The 25,810-nt window shown below is 46.2% G+C and overlaps 1 protein-coding gene across 5 annotated transcripts in view; it reads left to right on the forward strand.

Moving 5' to 3' along the window:
* The window catches only part of AKAP8 (A-kinase anchoring protein 8), an 816,848-nt gene that overhangs the window by 384,165 nt on the left and 406,873 nt on the right, over nt 1–25,810 (forward strand). For all 5 annotated transcript variants that reach the window (XM_069231685.1, XM_069231682.1, XM_069231683.1 and 2 more), the window contains 2 exons: nt 19,225–19,261; nt 19,966–20,050. In XM_069231685.1, coding sequence (XP_069087786.1) covers nt 19,225–19,261; nt 19,966–20,050 — 122 coding nt within the window. The remainder of the gene's footprint in view (nt 1–19,224; nt 19,262–19,965; nt 20,051–25,810) is intronic.

A 25,810-nucleotide genomic window follows, 5' to 3' on the forward strand; every position in this document is an offset into this window, starting at 1 on the left:
AACAACAGGGTTATGCTGTGCAAATATTCTGTCTTTTCCAAATCATGTTTTATGAATTACATCACGGCAAAAAGAAAACTCTGCTACACATGATGACTACCCACACAATCTGACAAGTGCAAAAATAGAGAGCTAATCACTTCAGTGAATATGATTGGAGTATCAACAAGTTATAATGACATAGTACAGAGCAAGAACTTGTTAGCAGCTCATGCTATAAAATGTTGTGAATCCGACAGCGCACCATTTCCAAGTCACTTTTACTAGGAAAATATTAAAAATCAAAATTATCAAGAGCAGAAATTGTAAAGACAACTCTTCTTTGTCTAGAACATCCAGCACACACGATACTGCCATGGTGCTTTTACAAGACTGTACCAGTGAAGTAACTGCTGAAAACCAAGCTCTGTCAGCTGTTGGCATAAAGAAACAAATCTGCAAATTAATATCCCAACTGCCTTGACAATGGGTGCAAAATCACTACAAGCCATCAGCACACCCCAGTCTACGAGAAAGTTTCTCAGTGGCTGAGGACGTGGATCTTATTACACCTAATGCTGCATTCCGCAAAGCTGATTTAGGATTAAATCTGTTTATTAACATTTTGTCTTATACAGCTATTCCACTGGCTGGTGTATATAAAACAAAAAGAAGAAATAAGAAACCAAATATAGTGCCCTCCCGTGCCTATATAATAACATTGCTGTAGAGTCTGCTTACCAAAGCCCCCTCCCTTTGCATAATATCTGTCATCCCAGTCGGTCCTTTATCAAGCGCAGATAGCACGGTCATGTCAGCCCCCTGAACTCCTCTGAGAGGTAAGAAATACAGGGGCCCCATATCCTGTCAAAATAGGTAACAGATCCCGTGGCCATTGAGGTCAGCTTTTCATCCCCAATATGTCCCATAACTTGTGTAGTCAGTCAGTGTGTGAGGGAATCGCCTCATTACCACATCGAGCTAAGAGCAGCTGTTTAGCGGCGCCAATTGCCAGTATAATGGCTCTACCTTTCGGGGCTTCATGAGGGTATGTCTGCGGGTTCGGTAGTCCTAGTAAGATGTAGCTGGGGAAACGTGGTATGGATGTGTCATGTTCTGTCTATAGTGTTCAGAATGTTCTCCCAAAAGGGGGCTAAGTGTGGGCATTGCCATAGGATGTGTGTGAGTGTACCCCTCTGTCAACACCTCTGCCAGCAACAGTCTGTGGTGCCCTTCCGCCATCCAGCCACCCGCGCTGGCGTAAAATACCAGTAGTGCACTATTTTCAAGAATAATTATTTGGTATTCATGTTGCATGCAGTTACGAATGTTCTGTGTAGCACATCGCAACCATTCCCTGTCTGTAAAGGCACGGCCACGTTTGATTTTGACTTCCCACCTGTGCCTCGCAGGCGTTTGTGGTAAGTTTGGCGGCACTGTCAAGAAGACATAGAGATGACCCTCTTATCTGTTGAACGCGTTAGCAGCCAGTGCTCAAATGGGAGGAGGGTCTACCTGCATGGGGTCAGATTGTCGGAGATAACACCCAGTGTCGGATTGGCAAATACTGCCATCAAGCTTCTTGTGGGAGGCCATATGCCTCTGAGTTAAGGGAAATCCATGATACCCTGCGCGTCAAACAATTCCCCAACTCTTTTACAATTGGAGTCCTGCCAAGACTGGTACGTGGACTCCTTGAGTGCTAAGGGGAAGTCTAGATTGCCGATCGGCATTTGTGGGTATATGGGCGAGGACAGGTCCTTACGTGTCTGCACCTTGTCCCATATCTCCATGGTGGCTTGCAGGACCGGAGATACTTAGACACCCGGTGGGCGGCATGGTCGTGGGATCCAGGGGACCTTCCAGATGTGTAGTCCTGCAACAGCCTGGTCACAAGTGCTTCTCAGTGCTCACGTGGGACCATTCCACCAGATATCTCAATGGGGCAGCATGATAGTACCCAACCAGGGAAGGAATTCCCAACCCTGCCTCCGACTTCGGCAATTAGGCCTGTTCTTGCGCCATTCTCGCCTTCTTCCCTGCCCAGATGAAATCTCATATCAACCTCTGCATGGCATCTAGTACCTTAGGCGGGGAATGTAGTGGGAGGGTCTGCATGATGAACAGCATTTTAGGTAGAAGTGTCATCTCCACTGCCGCAATGCGGCCCAACCATGAGGCCATATCCCCTCCACTTAGCCAGGGCCCCACGGGCCTCGCTCAGCAAGAAGGCATAATTATGTTTCACTATACCGGCTGGTGTGGCGTGGATTTGTAAGCCTAAGTATTGCACTTCTTGTTGGGCCCAAACAAATGGTAAGAGAAGTCTCAGTGGCACTGTTAAGTTAAGACTAGAGGATTTAGACAGATTAGCTTTGAAACCTGCCACCCCACCCAAGGGCGATAGTTCGTCTATCACTGCTATAAGTGATATCTTCGGTTGTGACAAGTAGAGCTGAACATCATCGGCATATAGTGCTATTTTATGAGATCTTCCCGCCCATCGGGATACCACTGATGTCCTTGTTTTGCCATATGTGCTCCACGAAGGGTTCCATATATAGGGTATACAGCAACTATGACAGTGAGCAGCCCTGTCTAGTCCCCCTTGCGATAGAAAAGGTTTCTGATAGACCACCATTTATGCTCACCCTGGCCGAGGGAAGATTGTAATTACTCCGCACCCAGTCACAGAATTGCGTCCCCAAACCACAACAAGAAAGGACTGAAAATAAAAGTTCCAGTGAACACAGTCGAAGGCCTTCTCCGCATTGATAGTAAGTAATATTGATGGGATATTTGCTTGCTGCACCTTATCTAAAAGTTGACATAGCCTCCTTGTGTTGTCTGCACACGTTCTCTGGGTCTATCAGTCCCTGCATATGCGGGCTTAGTCTATTCGCCAGAATGCCAGTAAAAAGTTTAGCATCTACATTCAACAACGTAATTGGGTGGTAGGATGCATATAAGGTTGGGTCCTTGCCAGGTTTCGGGATAGCTGCAATGGTACCTGTCCGCATTGACTGGGTTAGCAGTCCCATAGAGGAAAAGCTGTTAAACAGCTGTACCAACACCGGAGCCAAAAGTTCTCCAAATAGCTTATAGAACTCTGCCCGAAGCCCATCCTGCCCTGGTGCCTTGCCCGTACAGAGTCGCTGGTTAGCCATTAAAACCTCAGCAGTGGTAATATCCTTGTCTAACACACTGGCTAGCGGCTTGGGGTGTCGGGCCAGGATATCGCATCTCGTTATTGCCCCATCATCTAGTTGTTCTGCTGGTGTATAGGGAGGCATAAAAATCCTCAATCTCCTTCAGAATCAATTTCTCATCAGTAGTGACACCACACGTTTGCGTCTGTATTGAATTTACCTGATGTTGCGCCACCTCTGCGTGCAGCTGGTGTGCCAAGAGCCATCCTGCCTTATTCCCCCCACATAGTACATTTGCTTGGTGCGCAGGAGGGCGTATTCCGCACCATCCATGTCTAGGGCTTTCAATTGGTTACGAGTCGCCACTTCACTTCCTGCACGCCCTTTACCCCGTGTTGCCCATCCAGCTATTTTATCCAGACCTCTAACTGCCATCGCTTCTCCCTCAGTGTGTTAGGGAGTGCTACAATAGCTTTAAATTGGTCCCTAACCACCGCCTTCAATGCCTCCCAGACTGTTGCCACTGAGGTCTCTGGGGTATCATTAATCCTTAAGTATGATAATGTTGTGCCCTTTATTTCTGTACGCACCTCATCGTCTGCAAGAAGTTTAATATTTAGCCGCAATATCCGTATTCTCCTGCTTGGGTTTGATAGTGTTTGTCGTAATGAGATTGGAGCATGGTCTGACTTAGACACCACTCCAATTTCTGAATGAGTCATTGTGTGTAGTAGGCCCGAAGGAGCCAGAAAAAGGTTGTCTTGCAACAAGTCTGGTGTGCAGCTGAGAAAAATGTATAGTCTCTAAGTGTCGGGTTGTGTTTCTGCCAAACATCCGTTAGTCCACCCTCCTCCAACCACCCCCGAAAGCCCACTGTGTAGGCCCCTGTCTGTCCATATCACTGCGCTCATCTGTCCATATGCGTGTCAGGGACTGTATTAACATCTCAATCTTTGAGGATGTCTGCTTCAGCCGTAAATAGTACCCGCCAAATGGCCTCTCTTAAAAACTCCTACTGATGTTCGTTAGGGCTATGAATCCAGGCTACTGTGATGGTACGCCCATGTATGTTATGTTATGTTAATTTGTATAGGGCATGGCTGCCCTAAGGCTTCCCAGCGCTTGCGATAGAGATATCTTTCAGATAGGTGTTGAAGGCATTGACACACCGGAGTTAGAACAACCAGGTCTTTAAGAGACGACAAACTTAATTTGTCTCTAGTCTGCTGAAGAGAGATAGGCAATGAATTCTAGAGTTTGGCACCCAGGAAAGCCATTGACCTGCCACCCCACTTAGTGTTCTTTGTTGGGGGAATAACTGCCAAGGCTGCAGTTGAAGACCTGAGGTGTCTACTCGACTCACAGAAGCTCGCTAAGGAGTACAAAAAAGGGGGACCCTTTCCATGAAGGGTTCTATGAAAATAGCAGAGCGTCTTAAACTTTTAGTTGCTCTATAGGCAACCAATGCAGGGCCGCAAGGGCAGCTTTGGCTGACTGGTGTTTGGGCAGTTTAAATAAAAGATGGGCGCCGTGTTTTGTAGTACCTGAAGTCTTTTTATCACAAATTTTGGGGAACCCAGAAACAGGGCATCGCCATAGTCTATTCGAGAACTAATGAGCGCCTGGACTATAATCCTTTTTGCCAGGAATGGGAGGATTTTAAAGACTTTCCTAAGAAGTCTAAAAATCCCGACACAGTTAGAAGATATTTTCTTTGCTGCACCTCCATTGTCAGCCAGGGATCTAGCCATACCCCTAAACTCTTAATCTGGTTCTTCGGGGCTGGGAGAGCTCCTAGGAAATCAAGTATCGGAGCAACTTGAAGAGAGGGGGAGGGATGTCCCATAATCATTACCTCCGTTTTGTCCCCATTCAACTTCAGCTTGCTTTCCTCCATCCAGTTGGAGACTGCCTGTAAGCAGGGGCCTAGCTGAGCTATGAGGGAGTTATGGTGGGGGAGAAGGCTACCACGAGCTGCGTATCATCAGCACGTGATACTAATGACAGCTCAAAAGACTTCACTATTCTGGCCAGCGGGATCATATAAACATTAAAAAGCGTGGGGCTGAGAGGAGCCCTGCGGTACTCCCCATAGACTTTTCAAATTGTCCGCTAGAAAGGAACGATCAAGGACTTGGAATGTTCTCCCTTCTAAAAATTGTGTAATCCATTTGTGGGCCTTGTCAGAAATTCCAACTTCCTTTAGTCTGAGGAGTAGCATATCATGGTCCACAGTATCAAAGGCTGCACTGAGGTCTAATAGGATGACTGCGGATGGCATTCCATGATCCATGTTTCTTGACTACTTTGGTCACTCCTATCAGTGCAGATTCAGTCCTTTGGGCTGGCCTGAAGCCCATCTGGGAGGGTTGAAGGATGTGGTTTTCCTCTAGGAACTTAGAAAGATGGACATGTTTCTCGCGGATTTTTGCCACCGTGGGTAGCATAGAGATTAGTCTATAATTATTCAGATCCAGCGGATCCAGATTAGATGTTTTAATCAAAGGTTTTAATATTGCGTGCTTCCACTGAAGAGGTAACACGTTGTGAGTCAAGGAAAGATTCAATAAATCTGTCAGAATGGAAACTACTGTATCTCCTCCTTGAAGTAAGATGGAGGGCAGAGCAGGATCTAAAGGAAATACATATTTTAAGGTCCTGAGAAGATTCAGCGTGGTTTCTGAGGACAAGACCGGGAACCTAGATAGATTGGGTATATTTGGGGTTTTTGAGCTACCTCTTTCCTATGAAATATGGTGCTGATTAGGAAAGGCTGGATAAATATCTACAATTTTCTTTTGGAAGAATGTGGCAAGCTTATTACTATGTTCTACAGATGCTTCTTTATTAGGTAATGGGACATGGGGGCAGACTATTTAATTGAGAATACGAAATATTTCTTTAGGGGAATTTCCAGTTAGTTTTATTTTCGTCTCATAATAATTGCTTTGAGCTATTTTGATTTGTAGGTGAAATTGTCTGATGGCCTCCCTATATTCTTTCTTGGTGGTGTTATCATATGTTTTCCTCTCAATACGCCTGCAAATTCTTTTTTGCTCACACAGCTGGGGAGAGAACTACGGGGCTTTTTTTTTTTCCGATTGCCTAGGGGCCCTGCGGAACGTGGGAGCATAGCATCCAGACTATTAGTTATCCAATTATCAAAAGCTGTCGCTGAATCATCACTGTTTTCCTGTAAAGTATGTTTAGATTGTTTGAGAAATTGAGTCCATTGGCTGGTGTTCAGAAGATGCCAGCGCCTACGTGGGCAAGATTTAGGGGGTTATTACAACTTTGGAGGAGGTGTTAATCCGTCCCAAAAGTGACGGTAAAGTGACGGATATACCACCAGCCGTATTACGCGTCCATTATATCCTATGGAACTTGTAATACGGCTGGTGGTATATCCGTCACATTTGGGACGGATTAACCCCTCCTCCAAAGTTGTAATAACCCCCTTAGTATGGAAGCTGTTTGCTCTTGTTTTAAGGGTCAGAATCAGGGAGATTAACATATGGTCCGACCAGACCAAGGGAGACGGGGGGAGGGCTTTTAATTCCAATAGATTACTGAAAACTAAGTCAGTCGTATGGCCTTAATCGTGCGTGGGCCCTTGGATCAATTGTCTCACATCTAGTGCTTTCATGTCATCTAGGAGAGTCCTGGCTGCAGTGTTGGATGCTTCAGCTTGTATATTGAAGTCTGGTGCAGATAAGTTCTGCTACTTTATCAGGGAGAGCGTCAAGGAACTGTTGTGCCGAACCAGGGGGGCGATAAAGTAGTAAACCAGATAGGGTAAACTGGGTGCTAAAATAAAGGGAGAACAGGAGACTCTCACCCTCCGGTAAAGGAAACGGGTGGGAGGAGACTCTCACTGAGTCATGACAGATGATAGCAATTCCTCCGCCTCTACCAGAGGATCTGTCCAATCTTGTGATTGAATAGGGGTGGGGCAAAGCCAGTGCTATGTCGGGTCTGGAACCTTCGTGGAGCCAGGTTTCTGTGAGGAAGAGGACTGAGTGTTTTTCTGTCGAAAGGAGAAGGTTAATATCTAGTTTATGTGCTGTCAAGGACCTGCAGTTGGCCATCAGAAGGGTATTTTTAAATAATTGTTGATTGTGGTTTCTGGGCCTGTTATTCTGCCGGGACCCACAGTTGTTTTCCTGGGTCCCTGTTAAGTTTGTGGCAATGTGCCTACCCCTATCTATTTCTGTATCAGGACTGACCAGCCTACATGGGTATTGAAGGTTAGCCTCCTTGGCGATATTACCCCGGTCAGATCGGACAGGGGAACTAGCCCTATATCTATGCGCAAGGAGAGAAGCCTGCCATTCATCTCAGCCTGGTTGCCCACTAGTTTCCCTGGGAAATGTGTAGCTAGTAATATCGCCACCCCGCCCGTTTCCCAGGTTCTGATGAGTGGTATTGTCTGTCAAACCATTGTGATCTCAGTTTCTTCCAGTCTGCTCTCATCCAGTGTGACTCTTGTATCAAACATATATCCCCTTTGTCTTCCATGAGCATTGATATCAAAGCTCCCCTCTTCACTGGAGAGTTGAGGCCCATGACATTAAGGCTAATTACATTGGTCGACATGCATGTTATGGAAATTGAAGTGGGTGGGCCTTCGGGGGTCCATCTTACTGCTAATTATTCCGGCTAATGATAAGGTCAGATATGGCACTAGCAAATGAGGCACGCGGTGCGTCAACCTAACTAGCCAACCTAATATAAAAGTGTAAACACAACTCGTTCCCTGCCCGGGAACCATGTAGAGGCCATCGGGGGTACATTTGAATGTACCAAGTCTTTTCCCTTTCAGCCATTTTCCTCCACAGTAGGAGCTTTGCCGTCTCTTCTTGTTCTTATTGCAGGTGTCACATATCCCACCCTGTCCTTCGTTGTTTCACACTCAGAAAGCTCAGCTATATGGTGGGAAGGCCATGTGCTTCTTCGTTAAGACCTCCCCACCCACTGACACCGAGAAGGTTTTAGGGTTCTGGTCCTGTCTCAGGTAGGCCCTCATGGTGCCGCAAACTTCGGAGCAAGTCCTCCCTTTCCCTCCTGCTTTCCCTCCCGGATGTTTTTTGGGTTTCTTCTTCCGTTGTAGAGCTACGCGACCACGATTCCCAGGTGCCACCCGTGAGGTCTCCCCCGAGCCCCCAGGGAGGGGGTTACTCAGCCCTAAGTCCATGCATGGGACGGATTCCGCCTCTTCCAGCGTGTGTATAATGTGCATCTCATTCTGCCAAACAAACTGTAGACAGAAGGGATGGCCTCACTTATAGTGAATTCCTTTTTCCTGAAGTCTAGCCGTGACAGGTCTCGGAGCGCGCCGGCGCTTCAGTGTCAGTGAGGAAAGATCCTGGAACAAGTATATTTTGTGGCTTTCGAAGTCAATAGCGTGCATGTCATGGACTGCTATTTACATTTGCACCTTCTGCTTGTAGTAATGAAGGCATGTGAGCATATCCTGCAGGTGTCCTGGGATTGGGATGGGCGTCCAGTCCTGTGCGTGTGACCCAATATTATGTGTTGCTCTTTAACCTCTTCTGTGCCTTGGACGAGATGATCTCGTCCAAGGCTACAGTTCCCCTGTGCCTTGGACGAGATCATCTCGTCCATGGCACAGGGGAACTTGGGGGCGCGCTAGCGCGCCCCCGTGCTTCCCCCTTCCCCCCCAAGTCGGGGATGGAAGGGGAAGACCTTCCCCTTCCACCCCCGACCCCCCCCCCACCCCCCCCTGTGACGTCAGCGCGCGCGTGCTGATGTGTCACAGGGGCCTCCCTCGTCGCGCTGGAAGCTCTGCTTCCAGCGCGATTGAAAAAGAAATGCAAAAGCATTTCTTTTTCAATCACTTGGGAGGCCCGGAGGGGCTTCAAAGGGAAGGAAAAGTATTTCCTTCCCTTTGAAGTCCCTCCGAGGGTTTCAAAAGCCGGATTGCTTGCAATCCGGCTTTTGAAACCCCACTAGACACCAGGGATTTTTTTTTTTTTCTTAGAAATTGACAAAAGGGAGCGACCCCTTGGGCAAGGGTCGCTCCCAGGGGGGGCATTTTTTTTAAAAGGCCTTTTCTGCCCCCCCTGGGGGCAGAAACCTCTAGGCACCAGGGACCATTTTTTTTTTTTTTTTCTTTTTTTTTTATTGAGGTGGGGAGCGACCCCTTAGGCAAGGGTCGTTCCCCTGGGGGGCAAATTGTATTTAGACCATTTCTGCCCCCCTGGGGGCAGATTGGCCGATTTTAGGTCAATCTGCCCCCAAGGGGGCAGAAACCACTAGGCACCGGGGATTTGTTTTTTGGCGCCAATGTCACGCAGGGGGAGCGACCCCGTAGGCAAGGGTCGCTCCCGGGTGGGGGGTGGGGGTTGGGGGGGCAAATTTATTTTAGGCCATTTCTGCCCCCCGGGGGACAGATCGGCCTATTATTAGGCCGAACTGCCCCCGGGGGTGGGGGGGGGGGGCAGAACACTCTAGGCGCCAGGGCAATTTTTTTTTTGTGTTTTTTTTTTTTTGTTTGTTTCTTTTTTTAGAGATGGGGAGCGACCCATCAGTGCTTGTAGTAATGAAGGCATGTGAGCATATCCTGCAGGTGTCCTGGGATTGGGATGGGCGTCCAGTCCTGTGCGTGTGACCCAATATTATGTGTTGCTCTTTAACCTCTTCTGTGCCTTGGACGAGATGATCTCGTCCAAGGCTACAGTTCCCCTGTGCCTTGGACGAGATCATCTCGTCCATGGCACAGGGGAACTTGGGGGCGCGCTAGCGCGCCCCCGTGCACCCCCCTTCCCCCCCAAGTCGGGGATGGAAGGGGAAGACCTTCCCCTTCCACCCCCGAACACCCCCCCCACCCCCCCCTGTGACGTCAGCGCGCGCGCGCGCGCTGATGTGTCACAGGGGCCTCCCTCGTCGCGCTGGAAGCTCTGCTTCCAGCGCGATTGAAAAAGAAATGCAAAAGCATTTCTTTTTCAATCACTTGGGAGGCCCGGAGGGGCTTCAAAGGGAAGGAAAAGTATTTCCTTCCCTTTGAAGTCCCTCCGAGGGTTTCAAAAGCCGGATTGCTTGCAATCCGGCTTTTGAAACCCCACTAGACACCAGGGATTTTTTTTTTTTCTTAGAAATTGACAAAAGGGAGCGACCCCTTGGGCAAGGGTCGCTCCCAGGGGGGGCATTTTTTTTTAAAAGGCCTTTTCTGCCTAGGCACCAGGGACCATTTTTTTTTTTTTTTTTTTTCATTTTTTTTTATTGAGGTGGGGAGGGACCCCTTAGGCAAGGGTCGTTCCCCTGGGGGGCAAATTGTATTTAGACCATTTCTGCCCCCCTGGGGGCAGATTGGCCGATTTTAGGTCAATCTGCCCCCAAGGGGGCAGAAACCACTAGGCACCGGGGATTTGTTTTTTGGCGCCAATGTCACGCAGGGGGAGCGACCCCGTAGGCAAGGGTCGCTCCCGGGGGGGGGGGGGGGTGGGGGTTGGGGGGGCAAATTTATTTTAGGCCATTTCTGCCCCCCCGGGGGACAGATCGGCCTATTATTAGGCCGAACTGCCCCCGGGGGTGGGGGGGGGGGCAGAACACTCTAGGCGCCAGGGCAATTGTTTTTTTGTGTTTTTTTTTTTTTGTTTGTTTCTTTTTTTAGAGATGGGGAGCGACCCATCAGGCAAGGGTCGCTCCCCTGGGGGGGGCAAATTGTATTTAGACCATTTCTGCCCCCCTGGGGGCAGATTGGCCAATTTTAGGTCAATCTGCCCCCAAGGGGGCAGAAACCACTAGGCACCGGGGATTTGTTTTTTGGCGCCAATGTCACGCAGGGGGAGCGACCCCGTAGGCAAGGGTCGCTCCGGGGGGGGGGTGGGGGTTGGGGGGGCAAATTTATTTTAGGCCATTTCTGCCCCCCGGGGGACAGATCGGCCTATTATTAGGCCGAACTGCCCCCGGGGGGGGGACAGAACACTCTAGGCACCAGGGCAATTTTTTGTTTGTGTTTTTTTTTTTGTTGTTGTTTCTTTTTTTAGAGATGGGGAGCGACCCATCAGGCAAGGGTCGCTCCCCTGGGGGGGCAAATTGTATTTAGACCATTTCTGCCCCCCTGGGGGCAGATTGGCCAATTTTAGGTCAATCTGCCCCCAAGGGGGCAGAAACCACTAGGCACCGGGGATTTGTTTTTTGGCGCCAATGTCACGCAGGGGGAGCGACCCCGTAGGCAAGGGTCGCTCCCGGGGGGGGGGTGGGTGTGGGGCCGGCTGAGCTACAGGCCAAACACCACAGGTAGGCACCTTGCAAAAAACACCTCTGTTTTCTGTGAAAAAATATGTTGTGTCCACGTTGTGTTTTGGGCCATTTCCTTTTGTGGGCGCTAGGCCTACCCACAGAAGTGATGTACCATTTTTATCGAGAGACTTAGGAGAACGCTGGGTGGAAGGAAATTTGTGGCTCCTCTCAGATTCCAGAACTTTCGGTCACCGAAATGAGAGGAAAAAGTGTTTTTTGGGCCAAATTTTGATGTTTGCAAAGGATTCTGGGTAACATAACCTGGTCAGAGCCCCGCAAGTCACCCCATCTTGGATTCCCCTGGGTTTCTAGTTTTCAAAAATGCACTGGTTTGCTAGGTTTCCTCAGGTGTCGGCTGAGCTACAGGCCAAAATCCACAGGTAGGCACTGCTTTTTATAAAAAAATGTGATGTGTCCACGTTGTGTTTTGGGCCCTTTCCTTTCGTGGGCGCTAGTCCTACCCACACAAGTGAGGTATCATTTTTATCGGGAGACTTGGGGGAACGCTGGGTGGAAGGAAATTTGTAGCTCCTCTCAGATTCCAGAACTTTCTGCCACAGAAATGTGAGGGACATGTGTTTTTTTTAGCCAAATTTTGAGGTTTGCAAAGGATTCTGGGTAACAGAACCTGGTCCGAGCCCCGCAAGTCACCCCTCCTTGGATTCCCCTAGGTCTCTAGTTTTCAGAAATGCACAGGTTTGGTAGGTTTCCCTAGGTGCCGGCTGAGCTAGAGGCCAAAATCTACAGGTAGGCACTTCGCAAAAAACACCTCTGTTTTTTTTCCAAAATTTAGGATGTGTCCACGTTGCGCTTTGGGGTGTTTCCTGTCGCCGGCGCTAGGCCTACCCACGCAAGTGAGGTATCATTTTTATCGGGAGACTTGGGGGAACGCTGGGTGGAAGGAAATTTGTAGCTCCTCTAAGATTCCAGAACTTTCTGCCACAGAAATGTGAGGGACATGTGTTTTTTTAGCCAAATTTTGAGGTTTGCAAAGGATTCTGGGTAACAGAACCTGGTCCGAGCCACACAAGTCACCCCTCCTTGGATTCCCCTAGGTCTCTAGTTTTCAGAAATGCACAGGTTTGGTAGGTTTCCCTAGGTGGCGGCTGAGCTAGAGGCCAAAATCTACAGGTAGTCACTTTGCTAAAAACAGCTCTGTTTTCTGTGATATGTCCACGTTGTGTTTTGGGGCATATCCTGTCGCGGGCGCTAGCCCTACCCACACAAGTGAGGTATCATTTTTATCGGGAGACGTGGGGGAACGCTGGGTGGAAGGAAATTTGTGGCTCCTCTCAGATTCCAGAACTTTCTGCCACAGAAATGTGAGGAACATGTGTTTTTTTAGCCAAATTTTGAGGTTTGCAAAGGATTCTGGGTAACAGAACCTGGTCCGAGCCACACAAGTCACCCCTCCTTGGATTCCCCTAGGTCTCTAGTTTTCAGAAATGCACAGGTGTGGTAGGTTTCCCTAGGTGGCGGCTGAGCTAGAGGCCAAAATCTACAGGTAGTCACTTTGCTAAAAACAGCTCTGTTTTCTGTGACGTGTCCACGTTGTGTTTTGGGGCATATCCTGTCGCGGGTGCTAGGCCTACCCACACAAGTGAGGTACCATTTTTATCGGGAGACTTGGGGGAACATAGATTAGCAAAACAAGTACTATTGCCCCTTGTCTTTCTCTACATTTTTTCCTTCCAAATATAGGAGTGTGTGTAAAAAAGACATCTATTTGAGAAATTCCCTGTAATTCACGTGCTACTATGGTCACCCCGGAATTCAGAGATGTGCAAATAACCACTGCTCCTCAACACCTTATCTTGTGCCCTTTTTGGAAATGCAAAGGTTTTCTTGATAGCAATTTTTTACTCCTTATATTTCAGCAAATGAATTGCTGTATACCCGGTATAGAATGAAAACGCACTGCAGGGTGCAGCTCATTTATTGGCTCTGGGTTCCTCGGGTTCTTGATGAACCTACAAACCCTATATATCCCCGCAACCAGAGGAGTCCAGCAGACGTAACGGTATATTACTTTCGATAATCTGACATTGCAGGGAAAAGTTACAGAGTAAAACGTAGAGAAAAATTGATGTTTTTTTCACCTCAATTTCAATATTTTTCTTTTTCAGCTGTTATTTTCTGTAGGACACCCTTGTAGGATCTACACAAATGACCCCTTGCTGAATTCAGAATTTTGTCTACTTTTCAGAAATGTTTAGGTTTCTGGGATCCAGCATTGGTTTCATGACCATTCCTGTCACTGACTGGAAGGAGGCTGAAAGCACAAAAAATTGCACAAATGGGGTATGCCCCAGTAAAATGCCAAAATTGTGTTGAAAAATTGGGTTTTCTGATTCAAGTCTGCCTGTTCCTGAAAGCTGGGAAGCTGCTGAGTTTAGCACCGCAAACCCTTTGTTGATGCCATTTTCAGGGGAAAAACCACAAGCCTTCTTCTGCAGCCACTTTTTCCAATTTTTTTGAAAAAAACGAAATTTTCACTGTATTTTGGCCAATTTCTTGGCCTCCTTCAGGGGAACCCACAAAGTCTGGGTACCTCTAGAATCCCTAGGATGTTGGAAAAAAAGGACGCAAATTTGGCTTGGTTAGCTTATGTGGACAAAAAGTTATGAGGGCCTAAGCGCGAACTGCCCCAAATAGGCAAAAAAAGGCCTGGCACAGGAGGGGGAAAAGGCCTGGCAGCGAAGGGGTTAAGAGCCGGCGCAACCTGCTGGAACAGACGGATCACAAGGTCTTCCAGAAGTCCTGCTGATGCCTGTGCTGGCGCTCCCCTGATGCGTATGTTGGAACGCCTGGACCTATTTTCCTAGTCCTCAAGTCTATAGTGCAAGTCCCTGTTGCGGTCTTGTAGAGCGATAATCTCTTGCCTGTGGTGGTCTAATTCTTCCTCCTGTGTGTCACAGGTATGTTCCACTGTGTCCACCCGTTGACCCAACTCTGCAACCTCTTCTTTTAGCTCTTTGACTGTTGTGGCAAGCTCCTGCCAGAGGGGTGGCAAGATCTTCACTAAGTTGATTGAGTGAATAGTTGCTCCATAAAGACTTTAGTTACTGGGTTGGTATCTTCTTCCCCCATTTTGCCATTATTGCCCCCCCCCGGGGTCTGTCCCCACATTGTGGGTAGGTTCCTGCTTTTTTTTCGCTGGAGTTTTAGCAAAGATCTTTCAGGCTAGTGTCTTTCTTGCCTCGTCTTTGTGTTGCCATCATCTCCCAGGGAATGGTTCCTCTCCTGCAATTGAGTCAAGGTGCTCTCTTGAACCACCCCAAGCAGCGTTGTCGGGACAAAAAACTGCCCCACTCAACTTCCCCCAACTTCTGGACCCTATCTGCAGGCCACCAGCTTGCTGTTTCCAATGCGGGTCCCCCTTAGCCCCACTTCCACATAAGAGGTGTATTCCTTCTCCGTAAGCTCAGCTATTGCTTCCTAATGGAGAGGGCCACCCATCCTTCTGCATCCCCAGGCCTCCTACAATGCTGCAGCCAGCCGCCTCTTCACTCACATGCCAGTCATATCCGTGTTCTCCACACACCATTAGGCGCTCCTTGCGGCACTTTCAACTGGCTGGTCACCTGGTATCTCGCCTCCCCCACCAGACAGTCTGTCTCATTCTTCGAGGGCCTTAGTGAGTCCCAAGGAGACCCATGAAAGCCACCCGGGACCCTCACTTGACTCTACCTCGAAGGGCGGTAGTCTCTACAGTGCCGTCACCATGCCCCTCCACTCTAGTGCACATCTACTTCCGTGGCGCCGACCGGCACTCCCCCCGGGATCCCACTCACCGCGGGCTCTCTTCTCCAGTCTGGGGGGAAGGTGCCACGTTGCTGCGCCGCACTCGTCCACCCGCAGCAACGCTCTCTTAATGGCTGGTCACCACCCCGCTCCAGCGCTCATGGTGCCCCCCTTCGCATCCACTGTGCACCAGTTTGTGGGAGGGGGTCTCTCCCACCGTCTAGTTGGGCCAAGTTTTGGGTACCCGTGGCTCGGAACCGCCCGTCTTCTGTCCTTGCAGCTTTATCCACAGACGGCTGCCATCTTGTCCGCTCCTCCGTCATGGTTCGCCGGGCACCTTCCCGCCTCCCTTTGGGACCACAAGTGCCTCCAACGGAGCCCAGAGTGTCCGTTGGGCCTTCTCACCGTTTCAGCTGCTCCTGACCTGGATCTGACAACAGAGCTCCGTGATATGACACTCCTAGTCCACTGCCATCTTGGCCCCTCTTCTGCAAAGCTGACTTAACTGAATTTATCATATCGCTTATTCGATGCTGACTGAAGGATGAAGAAAAGCCAGTTCCTCCGTGGGCTGGAATTCATGCTCTGATCTCCCAGAACACCGTCCAGCTGAGTAGCAGTAATGCCATCTCCAGTCGCAAACTATGCAACAGTATACACAGCTCTAGAAAAAGAATTCCAAAATGTGCATGCGCAGCTTGAAGATCAGCCTATCCTGACAATTTTCTGTGATGGAGGTGTTTTCCGTATTGCAGCTGACATTTTTATGAGCAATCCAGTGGAATTTGATGTTCTTTACTAATGATGGGCATTTTCCCATGACAAAATTAAGGTGTGCAGGAAATTCTCAGCGGATGTGGCATAGACGAGGCACTTACTGAGGCTGAAATCTTTGGACGTAAAACTATCTAGTCAGTATTGAGTGGGGCTCATTATCTTCATTCGTAGGTATGCTCATCATATCTGAGGCTATAGAAACATTGCATTTGAATGCTTTCTGGAACAAGAATAACAAATACGGTTTGCATACCTTAAGACATAATGCAAAGCCAGACAATGTTCAATGCACTCAATTCAAAATGGGAAAACCTGAAAACCAAGTTTGTAGATTTTGTCAAAGAAAGTGAAGAAAAATCAGAATTTTTTCAATGTACTGGGGAAATGTTTTAAACATGTTTTACACATGATGGCTCTAGTGAAAAACTTGGTACATGCTGATCGGGAAGGTGATTGGGAGCTGCACATAAAGACTGTGGAGTCACTGAATACTGTTTTGCGAATTTGATTGCATAACCTACTTGAAAAATGGGTCCTGGTATTTGGAAAGCGTGAAGAAGCTAGAAGTGCATACCTCTGCAGAAAATTCATCCAAAGACATTTTGTGGTGAAGGACAGAGGGAAGGTTCAATGTGCTGTGGCTCCAGATATGAAACTGGAACTGACGATCCAGAGACACCAAGGGAATTGTTGATCAGACACGTTAAAGTGAATATGTTGCTCAATGGCAGCTAGTTTACCACGAAGTCCTTTCTATTTGCACTGTTTTCAGAAAGACGACAAATTCAAAATTATTGGACCATTGTGAAACTGTTCCTCACCATGAACTTGCAGGAAAGAAAGGGTCACATTTTAATAAACATGTTGACAGCCTTTTTCATTTCATGCAGCAGCAAGGAAACCCCTTTGAAATGACTGAGCCTGCACAACTACACAACTTTGTGACCAAACAATATGTGGATAATGATAGAGACATGGCTACTAGATGTCCTGGAACATGGATCAAAACTAAGAGATTTGTATTGAAAGAGAAAAGGCTGTTTGACATAATCACTAAAGCTAAATGTCCAGGCTTTAATTACCATAGTAAGAGTTTACTCCAACCAGCCACTACAAAACAGGTTACAAAAAAATAACTTTTGCAAACACAGAGAGATGGATATAGCAATAGAAAGCGGTGAATTTATCAAGGACACCCTGTCACATGATCTTCTTCCAACAAACACATTATTTGATGGAGTTGTTGCAACCAAACCAGTGAAGCACAAACTTGTACAGGTGCTCAAAACAAACCTTTCCCCTGAAGAATTTCAGTTCAAAAGGTGTCCTCATTGAAAACTGCTTTTGTTGTGGACTGTGTCACAATTGTGAATGGTCATGAGTTCATCCATGCAAAACTTCGGAGAGGTTGTTCAGACTGTTTTTACAGATATCAGTCAGTGTACACCTTGCAAGAACTGCTCATTGTCTTTGACGGTTATCTTGAACTGTCAAAGAGTGTGAAAGAATCTGATGAATGTCGGCAAGTAGAACATTTGATCTTGCCTGCATCAAAAATTCAACATCTATAACTGTTCAACTTGATAAAGTCTGGTCATCAACATTGAACAAGATGAACTTGGAGGTGTTAACTTGCCAAAACGTTGCTGATGCTTAAGTGAATGTTCAATTTCCAAGTATTGCAAGTGGCATGATTGTCAATGAGGAGGTGTTGGCTGCAGAGTTATATTCAAAAGGTACGGGCCATATTGTTCAAGAACTTAATTGCAAATTGGAGGAAGCTGACCTTCGTATTGTGCCACATGTTGAGTGGGCTGTTCGAAATGGTTCCAATCAAGTCGTACTGTAAAATACACAGATTTTGTTATTGGTGCAACTTAGATTTGTTGCAGTGTTCATAAGTCAGGGATTGTCAAGATTTATGGAAATGTTGCGGAAAAGGAAAGAAAAACACTTCATCCCGCTTCATATTCAGTACAAGAAACCTTACCCTGTCATGCCCAGTGTTCTTATCAAGTCATATATTCATATGGGTGATGACATTATGAGAAAAATTGGAACAAAGCTTGGAGCTTAAACTGCTGAACCTGTGAAGTTTCTAAAAGGATTTGCTGAAACAGAAGAAGAATGTGACTTTAAAGACATAGAAAAATACCTTGTGCATGTGTAGAAAACCAGTTCTGACTATCACACATTTGACGAACTTTGGTACAGTGATTTCAAGAGACCAGTCCCGCTAAGTGAACTTCCACTGACTCCATATTGTGTGTGTGGACACCTCAAAAGAGTGTTTTACTTGATAAGATGTGTAAATGTTTTGGATTATGCACATATAGAGAAAGATCAGTGTGAATTTGGCTGGGAAGATATTGATGGGGTGCTAAAACCTACAAAATCTCTAAAGCCTCTCCCCATGGGACTTACATGTACTTACAAAACCTGTGCTACAAAAATATGTCCCTGTCGATCTGCTCTTCTCAAATGTTCAACATTCTGCAAATGTATCACGAGCGTTTGCCGAAACAGATAAAGTAAACTATGATAATGTGCCTAAAACAGGAGTGATAAACATTATTTTTTTCGTATTCAGATCATAAACCTTGTTTGGTGTATACATAAAAGGATTAAAATACATTCTTATTTGTTTTATTTCTATATATGTCTCGTATTCTCTATTATGGCCGCCATTTTGGAAAATGGCGGAAGGGTTGCTCGGAGGAGTTATTTTCTGTCTCTGTAATACTATTTGACCCCCAAAAACTATGTTGTGAAACCAAAATAAAGTATATAGGTCTCATGGTTCCTGAAATATTCATCACTGCAACACATCCGTCATTTTAAAAAATATCATCTAGAAAAATTCGGCTCGGATCATCAATGTCTAACCAAGCTAAATTACTTCTCTAATGATCCAAAAATGAAAATCTCTAAACAACTATTTTTTTTTTACAGAGTTGTATCAGGGGTCTGGGATTATGGAATCTGTTCTGCACTCACTGCAACTACTGTGCCTGATGTGGGAGCTGCTTGAGCTGCACAAGGGGGACAAGTCTGTATGAATGAAGGGCAGACTTCCACATATCATGAAAAGTGTTTAAATACTGCCTTTATTATCTCTGTAATAGCATGTAGCTGCCACTCACAGAGCAGGGTAAAACTGTATGTTTTATAAGCACAACATAATTAAAAATACAGTTTCAAAAGCTTGCCTGTTCTTTGTTTAATTTGGTTGTGTGTTTAATTTAAAGTACCAATGAGGTTATACAGGACAAAGTCAGTAACCTCTTCCTTTCTGTTCATTGTGTTTAAGGGTATTCAAGAAGGTGCCACTGAAGTAGAAAAGAAAGGTAAATAACATAATCCTCTCTTTGTATTTGATTGTGATCCTCAAAACCATTACTTTTTATCCGACTTTTGAATGCACATCAGTTGGTTGTTTCTATGTAAGATCAGTGAGTTATAGAACTATGCTTGCACACCTGACTGACAGCTGGAGGCATGCTTGCGCAGGGCTCTTGATACTTTGACTCCTGGCAAGAAGCCCTTGCTCTGTCTGTGCCCCACAGGCCCTGGTGTCTTGACTCAGGAGTGTGAGAGATCCCAAGTCTAGGGTCTGGGACTACTGGAGACCTCACTTAGTATCCTGATGAGAGCATATGCCCTGATAATGCCGTTGTCATAGGCCTCCCTGCTTCAGCCCTGCCACTGCCAGAGATTTAGAGTCCTGGATGTGCAGGATGTCTTCTCTGAAATCCTGTAGATGTCAAAGGACGGCCTCTGGAAAACATGGTGCCCTCATATGTAACATAGTATCCCATTCCTTCGTGGGAGGATATTCAGGACATGTGAATTGGCACTGCTTAATCACCGTTACAGTTACTTTTTTATTGTCTTTATCGCATCTGCTCATTTAACTGCTTCATGTATTGCTTTATTTACACCTAGGTTTTGTGGGAAATTGTAGAGGTTGGGATTTCAAATAAGGGACAAAGGATATCCATAAGTTTAAAAAGGTATCTAAAAATGTAATAACCTGTGTTGTCTTTATCAGGAGAAGAGGATGACGAGGAATTGACAAGGAAGAAAAAGGAGAAGTTGCGCAAAAAGGACAGATTGCGTGATCGTGCAATGGACAGGTGCAAAGATGATGAATATTGTGCATATTGCTCTAATAGCCTGTTTTCAACTGCACACATTGCCCAGGTTGTAATTGGCTAGGGCTGCTACTTGTATGTTTGAGTCACTGGCATATTCATTAGGTAGTGAAATGCAGCATTTGTGCCATAAGCCAATCATAGCTCTAACTTCAATGCATTTGATTCTGTATTTACAGAAAACTGTACCTTGCAACATCCACCTAACACTCCAAAAGAGTGTTACAACAATGGCTCTTATAGGACACATTTGCAGTTCTTACTATTTGGAAGGCTGGTCACATTTAATCTTGCCCACTTAAATCTAGTAGTTTGTACTTATTTATCAGCTATTCTGTCTTTAGCAACACACAAGTTTGGATGAACACCTGTGTATAATGGGTGAGGAAAATTATTTTTTCTCACATTGCTCCTGCAATCCATTCCAAAGCACTCTGCTGAGGAAATATGTACCTCAGCATGTGTTTCCTCAGTAGTCCAAATATTTTTTTTAAAGATTTCAAGTCATTATTTAGAAAGGTAAATAATCATTCGTCCATCTTGTTCCCTACATAGATTTACAGCCTGTCTGGGAGCCCTTAACCTATGAGGGACCAGAAACTTGATTTTTCAGCAGAAAAGTGATTGCCTTGCAGTTCAGTAAACAGTGTTTCCTTGTGATGCATGTGTATACAATCTGCTACAACCACCACGCCGTAGCTGTTTTCTGTCGCATGGTTTGGGTGAAACCTTGAATTCAAAGCATTACGTTGTTTTGGTGGGTCATGAGCGACTTACTTTCTTTCAAAATGTTCCTTCATAGCTTCACAGCTGAAACCCAAGAAAAGAAAAAGCAAACAGGAAATCAAGAGGACCCATGATCTCCTGCAGTTTGTTTTTCCGCTCTTAGTTTCTATCTTTTTTTCCTTTCACATGCATCAGGGTTGTAGACTTCAAGATCTGCTTCAGGTTCTCATTGAGAGATGTCTTTGCAAAATAGAAGTATATGGGACTATCCAAGTCACATGGCTCAGCGAGTATCTGTAATCTATCAATCTCCGCAGAACTACTTGCATGCATCCCATGCATACACGGAACCAGAAATGAGGACAGACGTTCTCTTACATTGCTTGTGGAAACGTGGAGGGATCAGAGGAGGAGAATCAGAGCCACCTCCTTTCTTCTTGAATTCTCCAAGGTTTGAATTTAACAAACCTACCCAAGGCAGGGCTAAGGACATAGCCTCATCAGTGCCTGAATGCCTTTGCAGATGATAGCATACACATAACATAACAGCATGTGCTACACCCATTACTCGGTCTCCTACCCATCATGGTCCTCCAAACATGTGCTTCCAGTCTCCAGTAACAGCCCCCTTCCTCCCTTGCTGCTTCTTCCACCCACAGCTACATCTTACACCACAGTGATAATCAATGTTCCTCCATTTAAACCAAATCAACAGACGATCACAAGAGTTAAAAATGTTTTTGGCTGCATCAAAATTCAAATGGTAAGGATCCCACGTTCTGTATCGTGAGGTCCTCATTATTGTTCATAAACAGTGAATATCTCCAACAGCTCATAGAATCACGGAAAACTTTTACAATAGTTAGAAAAAATTATTTTACTGAAAACACTGCCTGTGCTCAATTAACATTTCATCTGAAAATTATGACTCCTTTAGGGAGGAGGGAGGGTTGTTTATCATTTTTTTATTTATGTATTTATTGAGTTTCAATGACTCACAAATGAACACAGTATACAGCAGTTATAACTAATTTTAATAGACATATTACCTGTGACTATGCTGCCAAATTACATATGTGGCATCATGAGCCACCATCCAGGTAGGTATAGTGTTGAAGATGAAAAAAGTTAGATTCATCACACTACAAATAACATATCAACTACTTCTGCCACTACTGTTATTCAAGAGATACCACTGACGGGCTCACAAGCAGCATGGTAGTATTTAAAAACACTTTGAAGCAGAGCCCAGATGTTAATTGGCGAGAGGTAATGTTGAGTACTAAGAGTCCAACTGTTCATTGCAATATGTCATGTCCAGCAACCATACATAAAGGATTCCTGCCCCAGACACATGCCACCCTGCTCTTTGCTAACAGGAGCACCACCAATGCCGGCTGCCGGCTGCCGGATGCCCTTAGGAAGATTAAATGTATAGCCCAATTGGACAGCCAACGGCGATGGTCGCATATCCATCTTGACTATTGAAGATAGTTACTTAAATATTTCAACCCAGTATGCCTACACCATACGGCAAAACAATGCTAGATGTAAAAAAGCTGTACAGGAGTTATTGCTCCTGTCTGAGCACAGCAGTACTGTCAGATTTTAACAGGTAGGGATATTTGAAGATCTGATTTCCATTTTTCTGGGGGACTATGATGGCAGATTCAACCCTGTATTGATCTGTACAGTTTCGTGATGTTCTACTTATCGGTAGGTAGGGAAGGAAAAAGGGATTGTTTTGCATGCCTGAGGCTCTAGGGGGCATTAGGGGATGTGTGCCTTGTGTATTGCCTGCATCCTATAATAGAATAACAAATCCATAGCTAATCAGTCATGCTTGCTCACAAAGTGGGTATATTTAATAGTTGCAGGCAGGAAACAAATCAGCAAAGGTAGCCGGCCCCCACTTCTTTTTAATCTTACACCACTTGCAGCATTCATAGTGAGTTGGTACAGCGGGTGGTGTATCAATGGTTGCTCTTGAGCATATCGAATGGAACATACAGCTCTCCCAAGGATTGTCTGCCAGGCTAGTTTTGTGTAAGCAACTGAGTTTATTTGCGTGTGGCTCCAGGAAGGCCATTGACTCAGTGTGGCCAGTGGAGGTATAGGAGTCATTGTGCCCGTCTCTGTTGGAATGTGTGAGCTTGGGCACAAGTATGATATAGCAGAAAATCGGGTGCAGCAAGGCCACCGTGTTCATAGTGCAGCATTACATTTTTCCATTTAAGCCTGAGAGACATGCTTGTCCCCGCATGATCAAAAATGCAGGAGCGCAGTAGTCTGAAAAATTGCTGGTTCAATGGAATAGGGATATTTAAAAATAAGTAAAGTAGCTGGTGCTATAAGGCCATCTTCATAAGGCTATTTTCCACCCGACAACAACAGAAACAGCGCAAGCCATCTTTTCAATTTAGCTTCAATTTTTGACAGCGCTCAGTCAGAACATTATTGTTGTGGTTTATCCATATGCCTAAATATTTAGTGCACTGCTGGAGAGGGGAGTCCAAGGGACAGGGATGTATTCCGGAAGTAAGTGGAATATCAAGGATTTATTCCAATATATGGACACCCCAGACAAATCCTCAAATATTGACAATTCACTGATAACTGGAGCAAGGTTTTATACTTGATCACTTTAATCCAATTTCATATCGTCAACATATGGGGAAATGTCTGACTGACAAGGTTGCAGGAAGTGAAATGAAGCACTCAAGCTGCATGACTCTGCCTGATAAGGTAGGCTAAGGCCTCAAGAGCTACCACAACTAAGTTAGGTGATAGTGGATACCCCTGGTGAGTGCCTCTATTGATTAAAAGCAGGGCAGAGAGGAGGCCATTTAGGCGAATCCTTGTGGGTTGTTTATATATTCCCATGATAGAGGACCTGTGATATTGTTTTCTTCTCTAACATGAGATCTTCAGTAACATTCATAAACAATCTCAACCCTTCATCGAAGGAGGTATGTGAGCCATAAGCAGAGCCAGCATGCTTTTTATCCCACCAGGCATTTCCCCGCTGGGCTGGAGCCCCTGGAGGTCGGTTTGAGGGCATTGAGTCTCCCCTGGTACCTCTTTCACTTACCCCAGCTCCCCAAGATTAATTGTGGCAGGTACTGAGAGGCTTCAAGAGGAAGAGATGGAGAGGAAGGAAGGTAGAGAGGGAGAAGAGAGAGAGGAGAAAAGTAGAGAGAGAGACTGGATGGATGCAAAGAGATCAATTGCATGGGGAGACAATGGGAGCTGGCTGGTTTGAGCTGTTTTGCCCAGGATGCTTTCTTCCTTTGTCCAAGCTTGGCCATGAAGAATAGAAATCTTAAACAAACACAGAGCTGTCTGAGTATCTGCTGTGTTCTTCAATGAGATTCCTTTGTTTAATGAAGGCTAGGTTTAGGCCAGACACTGTAATCTGTAAAGATAGTTCCCATAGAGCATTTAATTTGGACTAAAGCTCTCGCTGTTACTTATGACGTATTTAAACAAAAATATGAAGCTTTACAATCTGTAGGAAGTTGGCTCTGTATATACTATCTCAAAGTAAGAAATAGTGTGCACAGAGTCCAAGGGTTCCCCTTAGAGGTAAGATAGTGGCAACATTAGATAATTCTAATGCTCTATTTTGTGGTAGTGTGGTCAAGCAGTAGGCTTATTAGAGGGTAGTGCTAAGCATTTGTTGTACACACAGAGGCAATAAATGAGGAACACACACTCAGACTTAACTCCAGGCCAATAGTTTTTATATAGAAAAATATGTTTTCTTTATTTTTAGAACCACAAGTTCAAGATTTGAAGTAAATACATACATTGCAAGGTACTCCACAAAGGTAAGTTAGGAACTTTGAATTAGAGCAATAACATATACAGTTTTTGTTAAAATGGCAATAAGCTATTTTAAAAGTGGACACAGTGCAAAAATCAACAGTTCCTGGGGGAGGTAAGTAATGGTTAGTTTGTCAGGTAAGTAAAGCACTTAGGCAGCCCACTGTTGGGGGTTCAAGGCAACCCCAAAGTTACCACACTAGCAGCTCAGGGCCGGTCGGGTGCAGAGGTCAAAGAGGTGCCCAAAACGCATAGGCGCCTATGAAGAACAGGGGTGCTCCGGTTCCAGTCTGCCTACAGATAAGTGCCTGCGTCTTCGGAGGGCAGACCAGGGGGGGTTTGTAGAGCACTGGGGGGGGACGGACACAAGTAGGCTTACACAACACCCTCAGCGGCACAGGGGCGGCCGGGTGCAGTGTGCAAAGCAGACGTCAGGTTTTGTATAGGATTCCATGGAGGGACCCGGGGGTCACTCTAGCGGTGCAGGCAGGGCACAGGGGGGCTTCTCGGGCCAGCCACCAATTGGGCTAGGCAGAGGGTCGCCTGGAGGTCACTCCTGCACTGAGTTTCGGTTCCTTCTGGTCCTGTAGGCTGCGGGTTCAGTGCTTGGTCCAGGCGTCGGGTTCATTGTTACAGGCAGTCGCGGTCAGGGGGAGCCTCTGGATTCTCTCTGCATGTGTCGCACTCGCGAGGTTGCGTCGCCTGTGAGTCCTCCCTTTGGTGTTGGTTCACTGGAGCTTGAGCCGGGGGCATCGGGTGCAGACGGTGAAATCTCACGCTTCCAGCAGGAAGAGTGAAGTCTTTAGAAGTTACAAGAAAGTCGCAAAGTTGTTGCTTGTTGTTGAGCAGAGCCGCTGCTGAGTTTCTTGGTCCTTAGGTTCAGGGCAGTCCTCTGAGGCTTCAGAGGTCGCTGGTCCCTATTGGATATGTCGCTGTTGCAGTTTTTTGAGTCAGGAGGCAGGCCAGTAGGGCTAGGGCCAACGCAGTTGTCGTCTTCCATCGTCTCTGCAGGGCTTTCAGGTCAGCCGTGTCCTTCTTGTTTCAGGTTGCAGGACACCTGGGTTCTTGGGTGCCCCTAAATACTAAATTTAGGGGGGTGTTTAGGTCTGGAGGGCAGTAGCCAACGGCTACTGTCCTGGAGGGTAGCTACACCTTTGTGCCTCCTCCCTGAGGGGAGGGGGGGCACATCCC

The sequence above is a fragment of the Pleurodeles waltl genome, chromosome 4_2, assembly GCF_031143425.1.
Source record: "Pleurodeles waltl isolate 20211129_DDA chromosome 4_2, aPleWal1.hap1.20221129, whole genome shotgun sequence".
Taxonomy (NCBI): domain Eukaryota; kingdom Metazoa; phylum Chordata; class Amphibia; order Caudata; family Salamandridae; genus Pleurodeles; species Pleurodeles waltl.